The following is a 16,749-nucleotide window of genomic DNA, read 5'->3' as shown; positions in this document are numbered from 1 at the left end:
ATAAGTATGACAAAAAAGGGGCGTGGTGATTAGTGGCAGGTGAGGCTGGTAGGGACAGATCAGGTGGCATTCCTTATAGTACCCCCCCTCAAAGGAGCATCTTCCGACGCTCTATGACAAGCCAGGAGTCGATTGCGACGCCTGGGAGCAGGAATGTTAGGGTGCGTTGCGTGGAATTCTGCAATCATTGAGGGGCAGTGAACATCCCTCGCCGGAATCCAGGCTCGTTCTTCGGGGCCATATCCTTCCCAGTCAACCAGGTACTGGAGACCTCCTCACCAGAGTTGGGATTCCAACAACTCCCAGACTATATAAGTAGCATTGGAATTCATTGGATATGTTAGATTATTAAACATTAGCTTTATACAGTATTACATACTTAAGGGTGTAATTGTTGATCATTTTTGAAGGGAAATAGAGAAATTTATGGTAAAAAATGTATGGTCGAGAACCAATTAATCGGTTTTCAGTTATTTCATATGGGGAAATTCGATTCGGAACTCGACCGCATCAGTTGTTTACGCGAGTTACGGAACGGATTACCATCGACTTTCGGGGTTGTACTGTATATATATATATATATATATATATATATATATATATATATATATATATATATATATTTATATATATACACACACATCAGTGGTGGGCTGTTATCGGCGTTGACAAAGTTCAATAATGTGATACTTTTATCGGGCGATATAACAAATATCGCCATTAATCTATTCTTAAAGTTGGGTTGGGAACTGGGTCAAAATATGTAAGCAAACTATGATGACTTTCACCTTGATAGTTTAGGTCGGGTGTATTCCTAACCAAATTGCACAGTAGGGGGCGTGAACGAGTTTTCAAACCTGTGAATTACAAATCGTATGTGTGTTTACATGGATGCAGCCACGAAGCCACCAGGTTTGCTTCATGGAAAATTAATTTTTAAGAAGCTTCCTAATGGAGACATTGACAAGACTAAAGTTGTTTGCACCTTATGCTATACGTAATTATTTTATTGTAGGAGTTCTACCAGTCTGAAGTACCATTTAAATGCAAAGCACGTTTGCTAATGCTACTGACGCTGGGTCAAGCACTGATGCAGCCCAGGGGAAGAGTCGCCGCCAAGTGGTGGGACTTTAACGTGTTAATTTTGATTAATTAATTACAGAGAAAATAACGAACTAAAAAAAATTAACGCATGAGACACTTTTGCACCGTGGAATGTTTCTCAGTGCACAAGTTCCTGTCATACGTTGGACGCACAATAAGATGAGCATGAGGGAGATTACTGAAGAGGCTACCCTGGTGGATGGGAAATTTAAATATAAGGAACTTGTTATTATAAGGAACTTGTTAATATAAGGAAAGTGTTATTTGCACTTTATGCAGGAAGGAGTTTGCTTATCACAGGAGCACTTCCACCCTTCATTACCACATCAACGCAAAACATGTTGGGGCTAACGCGCAGGTCAGTAGTATTAACTTAGCTGCTAAATGTATTCCTAGTACGAGCAAACAGTGTCGCCAGTCAACACTCGACCACATGTCGGGGTTCAAATTAAGAAACAAAATGTCAAGTTCACGTCAGACAGACTGACCAATTCACTGGCGAGATGGATTGCTGTGGACTGTAGACCGCAATGGAGTGATTTTTGTTTCAAAAGTTCCACAGAAGCAAAAATAAATGCAGGCAAAATTCTTAGCATCAAGAGGAGAAAGTATATATTATGAATGCAAAACAGAAAAATATATATATATCAAAAGTATATTTTAAAAATATGATTGGTTATTTGAAACTTATTTTCGTTTGCATTTTGACAAGTTTTTGGTTCTATTGTTTTTGTTTTTTTGGATTTCCCCAGTAAGGTCTTTTGCTTCTGGAATCTCTCTTTGCTTCTGCTTCGTTTTTTTGCTTCTGACTTTTGGAACACATTTCACATGTGGGAGGGGCTTAGATGAAGGCGTTCCTCTGCAATCTCCATTGGTCACTGATTCCGGACTGACACGGAGCTCTGAAACCGCCTCTGGGACCAAGCCACACCCACCCCAACAGCTTCCCAGCGTTTTCAAACATTGCGTAACGCGGGGTTCTGTTTCACAGCAGCAGGTAAACTGAGTTTTACCATTAAAGTTTATACAAAGGTTATAATTAATTGCCAAATGGTCTGTAGATATTGCAAATACTCATATTTTTTCCACACATCAGTGTTTTCTCTCCATCCAGTTTGCTAAAATTTTAAAAAGCTCACGCTGGTGAAGTGTACTAAATATTAACCATCATGCTTAATGTAGTTATTTTACAGTGTACATTTGCAATATTTATAGATACAGTGGGATGTGAAAGTTTGGGCACCCTTGTAAATTTTCCTGATTTACCTTTATAAATCATTGAATGTTTGGATTAAAAAATCAGTTAAATATATCATATAGGGGACAAACACAGTGATATTTGAGAAGTGAAATGAAGTTTATATGATTTACAGAAAGTGTGCAATAATTGTCTTAATATTTTGTAGATCCTCCTTTTGCAAAAATAACAGCCTCTAAATGCTTCCTATAGCTTCTAATGAGAGTCTAGATTGTGGCTGAAGGTATTTTAGACCATTCTTCTTTACAAAACATCTCTAGTTCATTCAGGTTTGATGGTTTCTGAGCATGGACAACTCTCTTTAAGCGACACCACAGCTTTTCAATAATATTCAGGTCTGGGGACTGAGATGGCCATTCCAGAACATTATACTTGTTCCTCTGCATGAATGCCTTAGTACACATATGTCAAAGTCAAGGCCCGCATGCCAGATCCGGCCCGCGAATTGATTGTCTATGGCCCCCTGGACGATATTTAATTACTATTAGAACACCGGCCCGCGGGCCACAGCACGCACAAACACTACATTCCCCACAATGCAACGGTAGCCCGCGAAGTCACTGCAGCGCGCACAAACGGCGAGGGTCAGCACGGCGAAAATAACGTAATCGCAGTGGCTCGGCTCAACTCGTGCGCGAGCGTCTCGCGCGCTGTCGATTCGCGAGGTCGTGAATCTCGAATTTTGTACTTTGCGCGCGCCTCAGCGCAAACAGTCATGTTTGCAGGGTTCATACATCTTTATAATGTGGAATTAAAGCACTTGTACGTCACTTTCAAGGTCCATTTCAATATTTCCCAGCACGTTAAACTTAATTAAGTTAAATATTTTTATACATATATTCGAAATGATTAGAAATAATTCGCTTTTTATTCACATTATTTAATGGTTGTTTATTTTCAAAACGCCCGATATTAACGTCTTCACGTTCTCTCATGTTTCGTCCTGGAATTACAAGATACAAGAGAACTATTCAGTCAGATAGTTATTTGTTGTGAAACGAAGTAGTTACAATTTCAAGCATTTTCAAGTACTTTAGCTTAAATTCCAGCACTTTTCAAACCTTTATTACTTTATTCATGTTTGCTTGTTGAAAAATATTTTCACTTGAAATTACTGACAGATCCATAAGAAAATATTGCTTTATTCATTTAAGCATTAAATAATATACACTGTGTTAGGTCTTGGTTCAATAGGCTATGTGCAATCATTTTAATATATTTTAATAAACATTGAACCAGTTCGGCCCTCGGCTTGTAGCAAATTTGTTTTTTTGGCCCTCGGTGTATTTGACTTTGACATCCCTGCCTTAGTAGATGTTGAGCAGTGTTTAGGGCCGTTGTCCTGTTGGAAGATCCAGCCCCGGTGCAGCTTCAGCTTCTTCACTGATTCCTGGACATTGGTCTCCAGAATCTGCTGATATTGATTGGAATCCATGCGTCCCTCAACTTTAACAAGATTCCCAGTCCCTGTACTGGCCACACAGCCCCACAGCATGATGGAACCACCACCAAATTTTACTGTAGGTAGCAGGTGTTTTTCTTGGAGTGATGTGTTGTAGGTCTTTGGTGCTGGTCTGTGGGTTGACTCTGACTGTTCTCAACATCCTTTGCTTCTGTTTATTTGAGATTTTGCTTGGTCTGCCACTTCAAGCCTTGATTTGAACTGTACCTGTCTTCTTCCATTTTCTCACAAATGTTTCTCACACTGGAGACTGAAAGCTGAAATCTCTGACATAGCTTTCTGTATCCTTCCCCTAAACCAGGGATGTCAAAGTCAAATACACCGAGGGCCAAAAAACCAAATTTGCTACAAGCCGAGGGCCGGACTGGTTCAATGTTTATTAAAACATATTGAAATGATTGCACATAGCCTATTGAACCAAGACCTAACACAGTGTTTATTATTTAATGCTTAAATGAATAAAGCAATACTTTCTTATGGATCTGTCAGTAATTTCAAGTGAAAACATTTTTCAACAAGCAAACAGATAAAAACAAACTTCCTTCAAAGAAAACATGTCCTGTACATTAAATGAATAAAGTAATAAAGGTTTGAAAAGTGCTGGAATTTAGGCTAAAGTACTTGAAAATGCTTGAAATTGTAATTACTTCATTTCACAACAAATATCTGTCTGACTGAACAGTTCTCTTGTATTACGTTAACAAATACGAGCCTCTTGTAATTCCAGGACGAAACATGAGAAAACGTGAAGATGTTAAGATTGGGTGTTTTGAAAATAAACAACCATTAAATAATGTGACGTACAAGTGCTTGAATTCCACTTTGTAAAGGTGTATGAACCCTGCAAACATGACTTTGTTCATTGCGCTGAGGCGCGGCGCGCGCAAAGTGCACGAGAGGTGCACGACCTCGCGCACGGGCGGAGCCACTGCGATTACGTCATTTTTGCCGCGCTGAAACCTCGCCGCTTGTGCGCGCTGCAGTGACATCGCGGGCTACCGTTGCATTGTGGGGAATGTAGTGTTTGTGCGTGCAAAACACCAGCGGGCGGCTGTGGCCTGCGGGCCGGTTCTAATAGTAATTAAATATCATCCAGGGGGCCATAGATAATAAATTCATGGGCCGGATCTGGCCCGCGGGCCTTGACTTTGACATATGTGCCCTAAACCATGACGGTGAAAAATCTTTGTTTTCAGGTCATTTGAAAGTTGTTTTTAATCTCCCATGCTGCGACTCTTCAGAGAAGATGCAAAGAGGAGAAAAACATACAATTGCCACCCTTAACTACGCTTTCTCATAATTGGAGTCACCTCTGTATGGAGGTCAAGGGTCACTGAACTTACCAAACCAAATTTGAGTTCCAATAATGAGTTCTAAAGGTTTTGAAATCAATAAAATGACAACATTGCCCGAACTTATGCACCTGCCTATTTTTGTTTAGACAATTATTGCACACTTTCTGTAAATCATATAAACTTAATTTAAATCATATTAAACTTTATTGTGTTTGTCCCCTATATGAAATATTTAACTGATTTTTTTAAATCCAAACATTCAATTATTTATAAAGGTAAATCAGGAAAATTAACAAGGGTGCCCAGACTTTTTCATCCCACTGTATCTCTATGACGGTTAATATTTAGCACACTTCACCAGCGTGAGCTTTTTAAAATTTTTGTGAACTGCAGAAAGGTTCGCGCGAGGTGGGCGGAGTCGTGCGCTACTGCAAATTGCGTCAGCTGATGTAAGTTACGAACTGCCGTCCAGAAAGACAATGTCGAAGAAAATCCAGCAGCTGTATGATGAGGAAAGGGAAGTAAAACAGGTTATTGTGAAGAGCGCCACAAATGTGGCTCTGACTGGGGATCACTGGACCTCTGTTAGCAACAAGAGTTATCTTGGTGTGACAGCTCATATTATAGATGATGAACGGAAGATCCAGTCATTTGCTTTGAGCATGCAGAAGACCACTTCTAGGCACTATGGAGATGCCTGTGGCAGAGGCCTGGGAAATTAAAGAAAGTCTACCATCTAAAATGGTATTAAAAACATCTTCTGATTTACTTCAGTTCTTCTTATTCTTCCAATATTCTGAGCAAAACTCCCAAAATTAAATAACATTTTTGGTCAGAATTTCCAGTGTTCTGAAAACTGTTTGCTCTGTTTTCTGCACTAATCTATTGGTCTGTTTAGTAGACTGGTGGAAAAATAAACAAGTTTATGATTTTGTTCATTGATTCATTCATCATTCAAACTTAGATTAATATTTCTCATGTTAAATACTGAAATGCGATTAATTAATTAAAAAGCTTCTAATTAATTAGAAAATTTTTTTGATCGCATCCCACCCCTAATATCAATCAATCAATCAATCAAAGTTTATTTGTATAGCGCTTTTAACAACTCAAGTTGTCGCAAAGCAGCTTTACAGGATTTACAAGGTTAACAATACTATGGGTCTAGAACCCTAATGAGCAAGCCAATATATATATATATATATATATATATATATATATATATATATATATATATATATATATATATATTAGTGGTGGGCCGTTAACGCCGTTAACGGCGGTCGTTAATTTGATAATCTTATCGGGCGATATAAAAATTATCGCCGTTAATCTATTCTTAAAGTTGGGTTGGGAACTGGGTCAAAATGGGTAAGCAAACTATGATGACTTTCAACTTGATAGTTTAGCTCGGCTGTATTCCTAACCAGATTGCACAGTAGGGGTGAGAACGAGTTTTCAAACCTGTGAATTGAGGGCAGTCATGGCCTGCTGGTTAGGGAACTGGTCTTGTGACCGGAGGGTCGTGGGTTCGATCCCCAGACCTGAGGCCTTGACTGAGGTGCCTCTGAGCAAGGCCCTTAACCCTCAATTGCTCACTTGTATAAAAAATGAGATAAAAATGTAAGTCGCTCTGGATAAGGGCGTCTGCCAAATGCCGTAAATGTAAATGTAAATGAATTACAAATCGTACGTGTTTACATGGATGCAGCCACGAAGTTGCCAGGTTTGCTTCATGGAAAATTCATTTTTAGGAACGTAAAGTGTTACCGGAGCGGAGCTCGGAGCGGTCGTTGTCTGCATGGTCCTAGCGCTAGATTCGTCGCTATTTAAATATTTCTTTTTATTAACCGTTAAAACTGCAGAGGACCAAAACCGGCTTTTGAAAAAGTCCCCCCCAAATTACGTCCATGAGGTTAAATGTACTAAATGTTGGCTTACATTTCAAATATCATGTTTAGCTGAATAAACATGTTATCAACCCCTTTTAATGTACAGTATGTAGGCTTACAAATTCATGTTTAACTGAATAAACCGTTGAACACAAGTAGCCTACATTTTATTGAGCATGTTTTTCTTCAAATATCAAAGTAGAACAGCTTTCTCAAGCAGTCATTGATGCATTTTGGAAACAGGAGATGAGCCCCTGGTCTAACGCACCCTCTGTATTAAGAAACCCTATCTCAAAAACTGACTTTGTCATTACTTGGGTAGCATGCATATGAGCCATTTTAATATAGATTAATCTAGATTAATTTCAAGATTTCAGTAAGATTAATCTAGATTAAAAAAATTAATCTATGCCCACCCCTAATATATATATATATATATATATATATATATATATATATATATATATATATATATATATATATATATATATATATATATGTAACAGTGTGGAATAACTTGTGAAATTCCTGCTAAAATAAGTCGCCACCACTAATCTGACGTCAGCACCGCAGCCGTTAGGAATAGGGGATTATGGGATACTCGCGACAGAAATGTTTGTATACTGTCATAAGTAGGTATTCCCTCCCGCTCATGTTAAATTAAATGAGTGTTAAGTAAATGGTTTTACTTAAGATGAGGTCAATAACGAATCTGTAAATTGTTAAATAGAGTAATATACAGGGTTAGGATTAAATGGGCATTAATTCGAGATTATATTTTAAGGTTTGTTGTCAAAATACATGATGCTAGTTTGGCTAACTAGCTTCATTTTACGGGCAGATCCTGCGTGCTGAGACGAAATAAAAATTAAATGATTGTGGTCGCTACACTTATTGCAGGTAAGCGGTTATATGTGTCTTCTGTTTTTGTCTTATATGGTCAGCAGTAAGAGACCATAAAGAGTTTGAGTCAGCCACAGAGCAAGTGTGATTTATACTACTTGTGGCTGGAGAAGTTACATTATAATTTGTTATTTTTAACTGTTAGCTACGATTATCCCGATTAGGGGATACTCGCGACAGAAATGTTTGTATACTGTCATAAATCCTGCGTGCTGAGACGAAATAAAAATTAAATGATTGTGGTCGCTACACTTATTGCAGCTGTTACACAACGCAGAGAACTGAGAACACAGCAGGGATCCCTGACGTCGAACATCCGTCACATTGGTGCCGTGACCCGGATCGGGATAGAGCTCTTCCTGCATCGGAACGGTTCTACTGCTGTGCTGAGCCGGTTGGACTTTTCACCCGTGTCTTAAATTGTGCGCTCATTTTCTTAATATTTTTTTTTTGTTTTTTTTCCTCTCTCTCTGTTTCATTAGTTTGGAATTGTATGTAATCCTGCTAGCTTTTTGTGTGCTCTTTACATTTTAGCCATGAGTTATATGCGAGGTCGTGCAGGGACACCTATGCATTTTAGTGCAGGTAGAGGTAGGGGTTTAGGGAGTGTTGCAGCTACACTGCAGTTTGACAGCCCGCTTGGGAGGGGTAGCACTCATGTTGAGGGGAGGATTCAAGACCCAGTGGGGGCTCCCTTGAGTATTGAGAGTAGGGTCCCTTGTCAAACACTTGGCAGTACTGCTGCTCTTGACCCTCAGGCTGACAGTACATGTAATCCAAGCCCTGGTCCTCAGTCTGCTGAAGTAATTAGTCAAATGGGAGATCTGATCAGACACATAGGGCGGGAGTTAGCAGACAGTATTCTTACCCACCTTAGCTCACCGCGCACTTCCACCCCTTCAAACACTGCAGATGTACGTAATGAGCATGGTGACTCTTCAGCTCAGCGTCTTGATCTGTCGCAAGTTCAGTTAGTGTCTCACAGGAAGCTGAAGGAACCACCTACTTTTAGGGGAGATAGTTCGGACTTGGTGACGGTGCGTGAGTGGGAAGATTTAATGAAAGACTACATTAAAAAGGGGGACATTAAGACTGAGCATCAAGCTGAGGAGATGTTCATTCGTCTCAGGGGACGAGCAAGAGATTTCGTCAAATTTGGAACACGTAATAGTGGCATTGATGTTGTTGTATGTCCTGAAGCCATCTACGGGCTGTTGCGCAAGCACTTTGATTCTGTCCCTCGCTCGCCACTCCCCCTGGCAGATTTTTATACCACGTTCCCTAAAGCCAATGAAGATGCTTATGATTATTGGCTCAGACTCAATCAGGCAGTAGATATTGCTATTGACAGACTGAAAGAACAGGGTAAAACATTTGACTGCCCGGATGTAGAAATGACGCGCATGTTCATTAGGAACTGCCCCTCTAAGGAACTTGCTGTGACGTTCAGGTCTAAGACGATTGACAAGTGGTCTGCTGAAGAGGTTCAGGACATACTGGATGAGTATCATTCTGAGATGAACTTGAAAACTGCCTGCGAAATCACCAAACCTGATGGCAGAGTGTCTGTGAATGCAGTGGAATTGTCCCATGGTTTAGCATCATCAGCAGAGTCTCAGAATTCCCATGTGGATAAACATGCTGATTCCTCTGCTCTAGAGCGCGTCATTGGCATGCTAGAGAAAATTGACAGAAAAGTCAGTTACCTTTCCAGCCAGCCCTAAGAAGTGGCGCAAATCTGACCTCCCTAAAGTCAGTGGTCTGCATAGTATGCCATGTTCTGTATGTGGTGATGGCACGCACACTGCTTTTACTCACTGCCGGGACCATAAGCTCTGTTTCCAGTGCCATTCACCTGATCATTCACGGAACAAGTGCCCTGAGAGAAATAGGTCAGTCCCTCCTCAGTCTATGGGAAACTGATGTATCTGCATCAGGGGGAGGACGATGCAGATCTTGTTTTTGACCCTCCCAGTGCTGCTACAGATGATTTTGAGTCCATATATAGATCTTTTACCTCTGACGTTCCGACAGACAAGACTATTATATTTCAGAATGTGCAAAAGATTCACAAGTCAGATAGTTTATTTTACACCACAGTAGTTGTAGCAGATACAGTGAGCCTAAGAGCTATGATTGACAGTGGCTCCATGGCGTGTACAGTGAGTGAGTCCACTGCAGCACGTCTTCTGCAGCACAACCCTAGTTTGCATCGATGTCCTGCCGATGATGTTTTGATGATTGGATGCGGTGGTCACAAGTTCAGACCAAAGGCTATGTATGAGCTGGAGGTGACTGTATTCGGCTGCAAGATGCTCATCCCAGTGTTCGTCGTCCCTGGCCAGAATGATGAGATGATTCTGGGTAGCAATGCTGTTAGAATGCTCATACAGCTGATGAGACAGACGGACAGCTACTGGCGGATGATGGGTCAGTCTGTCAGTACTGGGGATGATGAATGTCACCAATTCCTTTCCCTCATCTCTTGCGTCGAGAGGTGGAGAGGCCAGTCTGTGCCTGACAGGGTCGGCACCCTCAGACTGAAACAATGTGTCTCACTTCAGCCACAACAGGAGTACCTTGTCTGGGGCAGGCTGCCTGAGTCAACAGTTATATCAGTGGGCAGCACTGTGATCGTAGAGCCTAGCCAAGCGAGATGCAGACCACGACATATCTTGGTCGGTCGAGTCATTACACCCATGTGGGGAGATCGATGGCTGCCGGTGAAAGTTGTTAACCTCACCCATGAAGTTGTGACCCTGAGAAAAAATGCAAAAATCGCAGATGTGTTTCCATGTGTTGCCGTGGAGGACTTTTCTTGGCCCGACAGCATTCAGGTCAACCATCAAGGTCTGCTCGACTCCCCCACTATCAGATGTAAGGATGAGGTGAAGGTGGTGTTGGAGAAGTTAGGTTTACAGGAATTGGATTTGAATACATGTGAAGTGTCTGACCTGTGGAGAGACAGACTTCTACATCTCATTGTGAAATATGAGTCTATTTTTTCACGACACAAGATGGACTGTGGGGAGGCTACGGATTTCGTGCATAAAATACACCTAGTTGACGAGAGGCCGTTCCGTCTGCCCTACCGTCGTGTGCCACCAAGTCACTATGAGAAACTGAAAACAACTTTGAGCGAGATGGAAGAGAAGGGCATTATTAGGAAGTCTTGCAGTGAGTATGCTTCACCATTGGTTCTTGTCTGGAAGAAGAATGGCGACCTGCGGATTTGTACAGACTTTCGGTGGCTCAATGCAAGAACTGTGAAAGACGCACACCCACTGCCTCACCAGGCAGATGCTCTTGCTGCGCTCGGGGGAAATGTCTTCTTTTCCACCATGGACTTGACTTCTGGTTTTTATAATGTACCTTTAGATGAGGAACACAAAAAATACACAGCCTTTTCCTCTCCATTCGGGTTACATGAATATAATAGGATGCCTCAAGGCTTGTCGAATAGCCCAGCAACATTTATGCGAATGATGTTGACTATTTTTGGGGATGAGAACTTCACTTCAGTCTTGTGCTACTTGGATGACCTCATGGTTTTCGCCCCGACAGAACAGCTAGCCCTTGACCGCCTAGAGATGGTCTTCTCCCGCCTCAAGAATCACAACCTCAAGTTAGCACCCAAGAAGTGCAATTTTCTGAGGAGGTCTGTGAAGTTCCTCGGCCATGTCATTTGTGAATCAGGAGTACATTGGAGTAGCGGTGCTGCTACCCCCCCCCCCCCCCCCCCCCCCCACACACACACACACACACACACACACATCCTTGCTCATTTAGGATTCTGGGGACAGGCATGTACCCAGAGGTTGACGAGGTGGGCCTGCTACCATGGCTCACCCGTCTCCTCACCACTGTCTGTCCCTCAGTTTTTACTGCACTTTAGACATTGAGGGCCTTTGAGGGGACGGTGTGGACATGCACTCACGTTTGTCCTAGCACCTGTCCCCTCAATTTTAACTGCACCATAGTGTCACACACTACTACACATGCATATACACCAACACCTACACACAACACTGGGGGTGGAGGGGTGGGAAGGCCTTCCTTCACCCGCTTCCTGCTCCCTGCCGGGGCGGGGGGGGTTGCTGGCACGGGACTGGGCTGGTGGCTTCCTAGGACCACTGCCGGTCCTTGCTGGTCCAGCCATTTGCCCCTGCCGCAGAGGGTGTGCCAGTCTGGATAAGTGTGTGTCTCTGTCTTTGTTTTCTTCTTGTCCTTGTTTTCTTCTTTTTTCTGAATGGGTGGATGAATGAGTGCGTGTTGGAGGGAGGGGACATATGGCCAGGTTTGGAGGTGTGAGGGTGAATTTGAGTGTATGTGTGTGTGTATGGGGGTGGGTGTGTGCATGGTGGGGGTGTATAGGGGCGAATGTAGTGTGGGTTTGGGTGTGTGGGTGAGGACAGCTGGTTCTGGGTCGGGACTGGTCGTGCCCGGTTCACTCCCGGACGCTCCCCTGAGACTACTGCAGCACCACTCCAGAGGGGGGGCGCCTTGGGGCTCCGGAGTCCGGCTTGGCCCCCCGGCGAAGGGGCGGTTGGCCCGCTCCCCTGGGCGGTGGTGGTATGGGGCGGCCGGGTGCTCCTCGGCGGGAGTTGGGCCCTGCCGGGTGGTGGGTGGCTTTCCGGGCGCGTGGCGCCGTGGCTTTGCCGCTGGCCCCTGGGGGGGGGGGGGGGGGGGGCATCCTGGGGGGGAGGCGCTCTGTTCCCTCTGGTTCCCCTGGACCTGCGCTCCTTGACTGGTGGGGCGCTGTCCGGGGTCTCTCTCTCCCGCCTGCGGGGGCGGGCATGTGAGGGTTTCTGGGAAGTGCGGCTCTGGTACTCCACCGCTCCATGGGGGGCCGTGGGATTCTCGGGTCTCTCTCCGCCCGCCTCTGGCCTCTGGGGGAATGTTGTCGCAGCTACCCACCCTTGCTGGTAAGTACATTCCATACATCTATCCTATGTTGAACTTCTAGGTTGCACATAAACACACACTCACACACACCCATACATCGCACTCATCTGTACTATATGTATTTGGTTTACTTTCTGTACTTCTTTGCAGTGGTCATTTGAGCTGGTTGCGTGTTTTATTTTATTATTATTATTATTATTTTTTTTTTTTTCTCTTCTTTTCTTTTTCTTCTTCTTTCTTCTCCTACCTCTTTGTCTTTTCCCTTTTTATTATTTCTCTCCCCCTCTTTTCTTGGTCCACCTAACCCCAATAATTATCTTTTTGCATATTGTTATCACTATATATTGTTATCACTATACTATATATTATACAGAATTGTTATAATTGCCATTTAAATCTGTACATAAAAACTAAGTTGTCCTCCAAAGATGGGGGGGTGGAGGTGGGCCAAAAAAAAAAAAAAGGAGTAGCGGTGCACACTATGGAGGAGTGCGCAGTAAACCGAGGACTTGTTTATTTAAGTGATCCTGGCCAGGTCGCTTTTTGGACTTCGTGAGTTGTATTATCGATGGTTTTTTTTTCCGGCGTGGAAGACGCCGTTTGATGGTGTTTCCTTCCCCTTCCTTGTGTGTGTTTCCCATGTTTTAGTGTTGTTTATAAAAAGGGGGCGTGTCAAGGAAGGGTTGGGGGAGGGATATCAGGTCCAGCGGTTCTTATTGTGTGGCTTTTGCGTGTGGTGATATTGAGGTGTTTTTATATATTTAATAAGATGCAGATTGCAGTGATGTGTTACTGTTTAGCTGGTTAGAGCAGTTAGAGGTTTGGGTTGAGGAAAACCAGTTGGCTTGTGAAATCTCCAAACACTTTTTCCTTGTTAGTGATGCATTTCCCTTTTCTTAGGCATACTAGGTCACTCGGGGTCACTGTGAAATTCCCTTAATAAAATCAAGTGATACTCAGTTGGTGTGTTGTGTGTGTCAGAGAGATCTAAACTAAATTTAAAGATCTTGACATCAGCCTAGTGGGCACGACATCTACACATCAAAGTTATGTTTAGAAAAATGCTGTACTCACTGTTCTGTGTATCTTGTCTTCTAGGTCCTGGTTAATTCTCTGGAGTGCTGAATAACTGTTCTGTATTCTGCAATGGAACACAGAAACAACGGGTCCTTCTCAATCAAGCCAAACACATCTTGGCTTTCACTAAATTGTGGAGACTAATTAATTATTTATACCACTGCCTTGGGCGTACTTGAGCGACAGACTATCTAGGCAGACTTGATATTCTGATACACTAACCTTGCATAATTTTTGAGTTATTTTTTGAGTTATTTGGATGTACTAAAAAGAGATTCAACATCATCTTGATTTCCCAAATAGAGTACACTGACATTTAGCAACGCAGCCCATGCTGTCATTTTTACGACTGCCTAGTTATGCAGTTGACTGCTGTTTAACAAATTCTGTTTTTCTACTACATTTTTTCCAGTGAAGATTTATGTAGCTGTGGCCCAAACCTAAGAGGTAACCTAAGAGGTAGGTCTAATTTTACAGTGGTCATTTGTCTACCCAATCAATACTGCATTGCATGGAATAATAATAATAACATTTATTAAATGCAATCTTAGGCAACATGTAGAGCAACCCTAACCAAATACCTGGTCTTAAGAGTTTAATTGTCAGTTGTATGTTGGATCAGAGGTGGAAATAAGCATATATAAACTCTGTATGGGTGCTTTGTTTCCAAGAGTAGGACTATGCCCTACTGTTCTACAGACATCACCAGCTGCTGTGGAATCAGTGGGAGGAATGGTGGAATGAAGCTCTTTGTACCGCCGAAGTTTGTCAGTGAACTTGTCAAGTTCCTCTTGAGCACGACGCAATTCAGTCTCGAGGTACTGCCGAGTGGAATCAAATTCATTTTCCAGTAATTCCAGTTTATGGGTGGTATAAGATAACCGCTTCCGCAGGTCTTCCTTTTGCTCCTGCAAAGAGCTGCTCACACACACACACACACACACACACACACACACACACACACACACACACACACAGCAAATAAATAAAATCAGCTGCATATTCCAGGTATGTGACACATGCAAGTAAATTGTCTTGGTGAGTGCATGTGTAACATACTAAACATATTGACACACTGGACTACAAAGGGAATACGCTGAATTTCTATCATGCTAGTTAAAAAGTGTGTGTGTGTGTGTGTATGTATATATATATATAGACTACGCCACTCCCGAATTACAAAAGGGGGGAGAGCCCTATTCAGTAGTAATGTTTCCCCGTAATGGTCCCCTTAAAGCAGAGGTTCCCAAAGTGGGGGGCGCGGAGCTTGAAAGTAAAACGTGCACATGTGTCAATATTAGGGATGCACCGATTCCGATATTAATATCTGAAAAAATTCTAGATCGGGTATCGGGGACAATGTGACCGATCCATGTGGCGAACGTAAGTTGTTGAGCGGGGGGGGTGCGTGTAACGATTGTCGAGCGGCCGAGGGGGCACCTTGTAGCCCCCCGTGGCACCGGCCCTGGAGACAGTACACATATTTCTGGCCGTTACATGCTTTGTGCTCTGCGTGATGTCTGCGCTTGCAAACTAGCCGCATATGTATTGCTGTTCCTCTTATTTCATCTCCTTATTTATTTTAAATAATATTAAGAATTCTTGACCATTTAAAAGGTTTCTTGCAGTTTATTTTTTTCATGTTTGACCAAAGTTGTGAACCTATTGTTTTTGTAAGTTTTCAACACATCCCTAGTCAATGGGGGGGGGGGGGGGGGGGGGGGCGCAAAAATATTCTCATCTACTAAAGGGGGGCACGGCAGAAAAAGTTTGGAAACCACTGCCTTAAAGTGATCAAACAGCTGTAAGTACAATAACACCCTTTTATTCAGACAAATTAAAAGATCAGTGGCACAACACAACCCCCGGTTTAAAAGACTCTAAAATAGCAATAACAGGTACAACATCAAATGGGTCCTGTGGGTGGCTGCTACGCCCAGACGCAAAAAGATGATCACTGCAATCATTATGTCCTTAAATTTGGACACACCCCCAAGTGCTTAATGCCACTCCCAAACTCTCAAGCTTAAAATGTTAAATTCACCCCAAGCACGGTACACAACCCTGGGCTAAAGTTAGCTGCCACCCACCAAACAACACACAAGTACATAAAAAGAACCCATTTACAGAGTCGTAAATTAAAAGGGGGTGTTTAATTAAAATAAAATATAACAGTTTGTTATTTAAGATGAAATACAAAAAAAAGGATAGAGCTCACCTAAAAGCAATGAAGAACTGTTAGACAATGAAGAAACATTTGCATTACAAGTGGTCATGTCCCTTCTATTAAGGGAAATACCATTCAGCGTATAGAGATATCCTAAAACTCCACTCCACAAAAGGGGAAAAATAAAGGTGGGAAAAACAGTGGCTACACTATAGGCGCGTCTCCATTCCTCTGTGGTTTCCTCAGTGGCTAAGTCTGCCAAACAGCCCTCTACACGCTCTACACGCTCGCCCACCGGCCCCAGTTTCCTCGGATGACTGTAATTCCAATCCTCTCCCCCAATATCACTGACGGTGTAAACAGCCCAAACTCTCAGTACTGCATCCAGCGTTTCTCCTGCGTACAAGCAATCACAACACACGAACACGGCAAAGTCGGCAAACTCCAAACTCTGTTAGCGTTCTGAGCACACGTTTCAAACAATGGTGGCACACTACGGGTCTCGAGCAGGGTTGCCAGGTCGTACAAAAATATCCCGCCCAAAATCAGTGTAAAACCCACCCTTCAGCAGCCTAAACTAGCCCAAAGTTGTTGACGGGGGGGCCTGTTGACTTGTAACTCCTGCGGTGGCCCAACTCAAAAGTAGCCCAAAAAACCGCACCCCGCGACCCCAGAATTTTCACCCG

The 16,749-nt window shown here is 42.9% G+C and overlaps 1 protein-coding gene and 1 long non-coding RNA gene across 6 annotated transcripts in view; one reads left to right on the top strand and one right to left on the bottom strand.

Annotated features, from left to right (window-relative positions):
- LOC143523582 (brain-enriched guanylate kinase-associated protein) overlaps positions 1-16,749 on the bottom strand; it is a 104,194-nt gene that overhangs the window by 10,849 nt on the left and 76,596 nt on the right. For all 4 annotated transcript variants that reach the window (XM_077018136.1, XM_077018135.1, XM_077018138.1 and 1 more), the window contains 2 exons: positions 14,653-14,814; positions 13,894-13,960 (listed from right to left, as the gene is read on the bottom strand). In XM_077018136.1, coding sequence (XP_076874251.1) covers positions 13,894-13,960; positions 14,653-14,814 — 229 coding nt within the window. The remainder of the gene's footprint in view (positions 1-13,893; positions 13,961-14,652; positions 14,815-16,749) is intronic.
- Positions 12,607-16,749, top strand: part of LOC143523586 (uncharacterized) — a 48,815-nt gene continuing 44,672 nt past the window's right edge. Inside the window, exons 1-2 of one of the 2 annotated variants that reach the window (XR_013133409.1) lie at positions 12,607-14,355; positions 14,596-14,714. This is a non-coding gene — a long non-coding RNA (uncharacterized LOC143523586). Of the gene's footprint in view, positions 14,356-14,567; positions 14,715-16,749 lie in introns of both variants that reach the window. The other variant, XR_013133410.1, reaches the window with a different exon arrangement.

This window comes from Brachyhypopomus gauderio, chromosome 9, assembly GCF_052324685.1.
Source record: "Brachyhypopomus gauderio isolate BG-103 chromosome 9, BGAUD_0.2, whole genome shotgun sequence".
In the NCBI taxonomy this organism is placed as follows: domain Eukaryota; kingdom Metazoa; phylum Chordata; class Actinopteri; order Gymnotiformes; family Hypopomidae; genus Brachyhypopomus; species Brachyhypopomus gauderio.
This window is presented reverse-complemented; position numbering and strand designations above follow the sequence as displayed.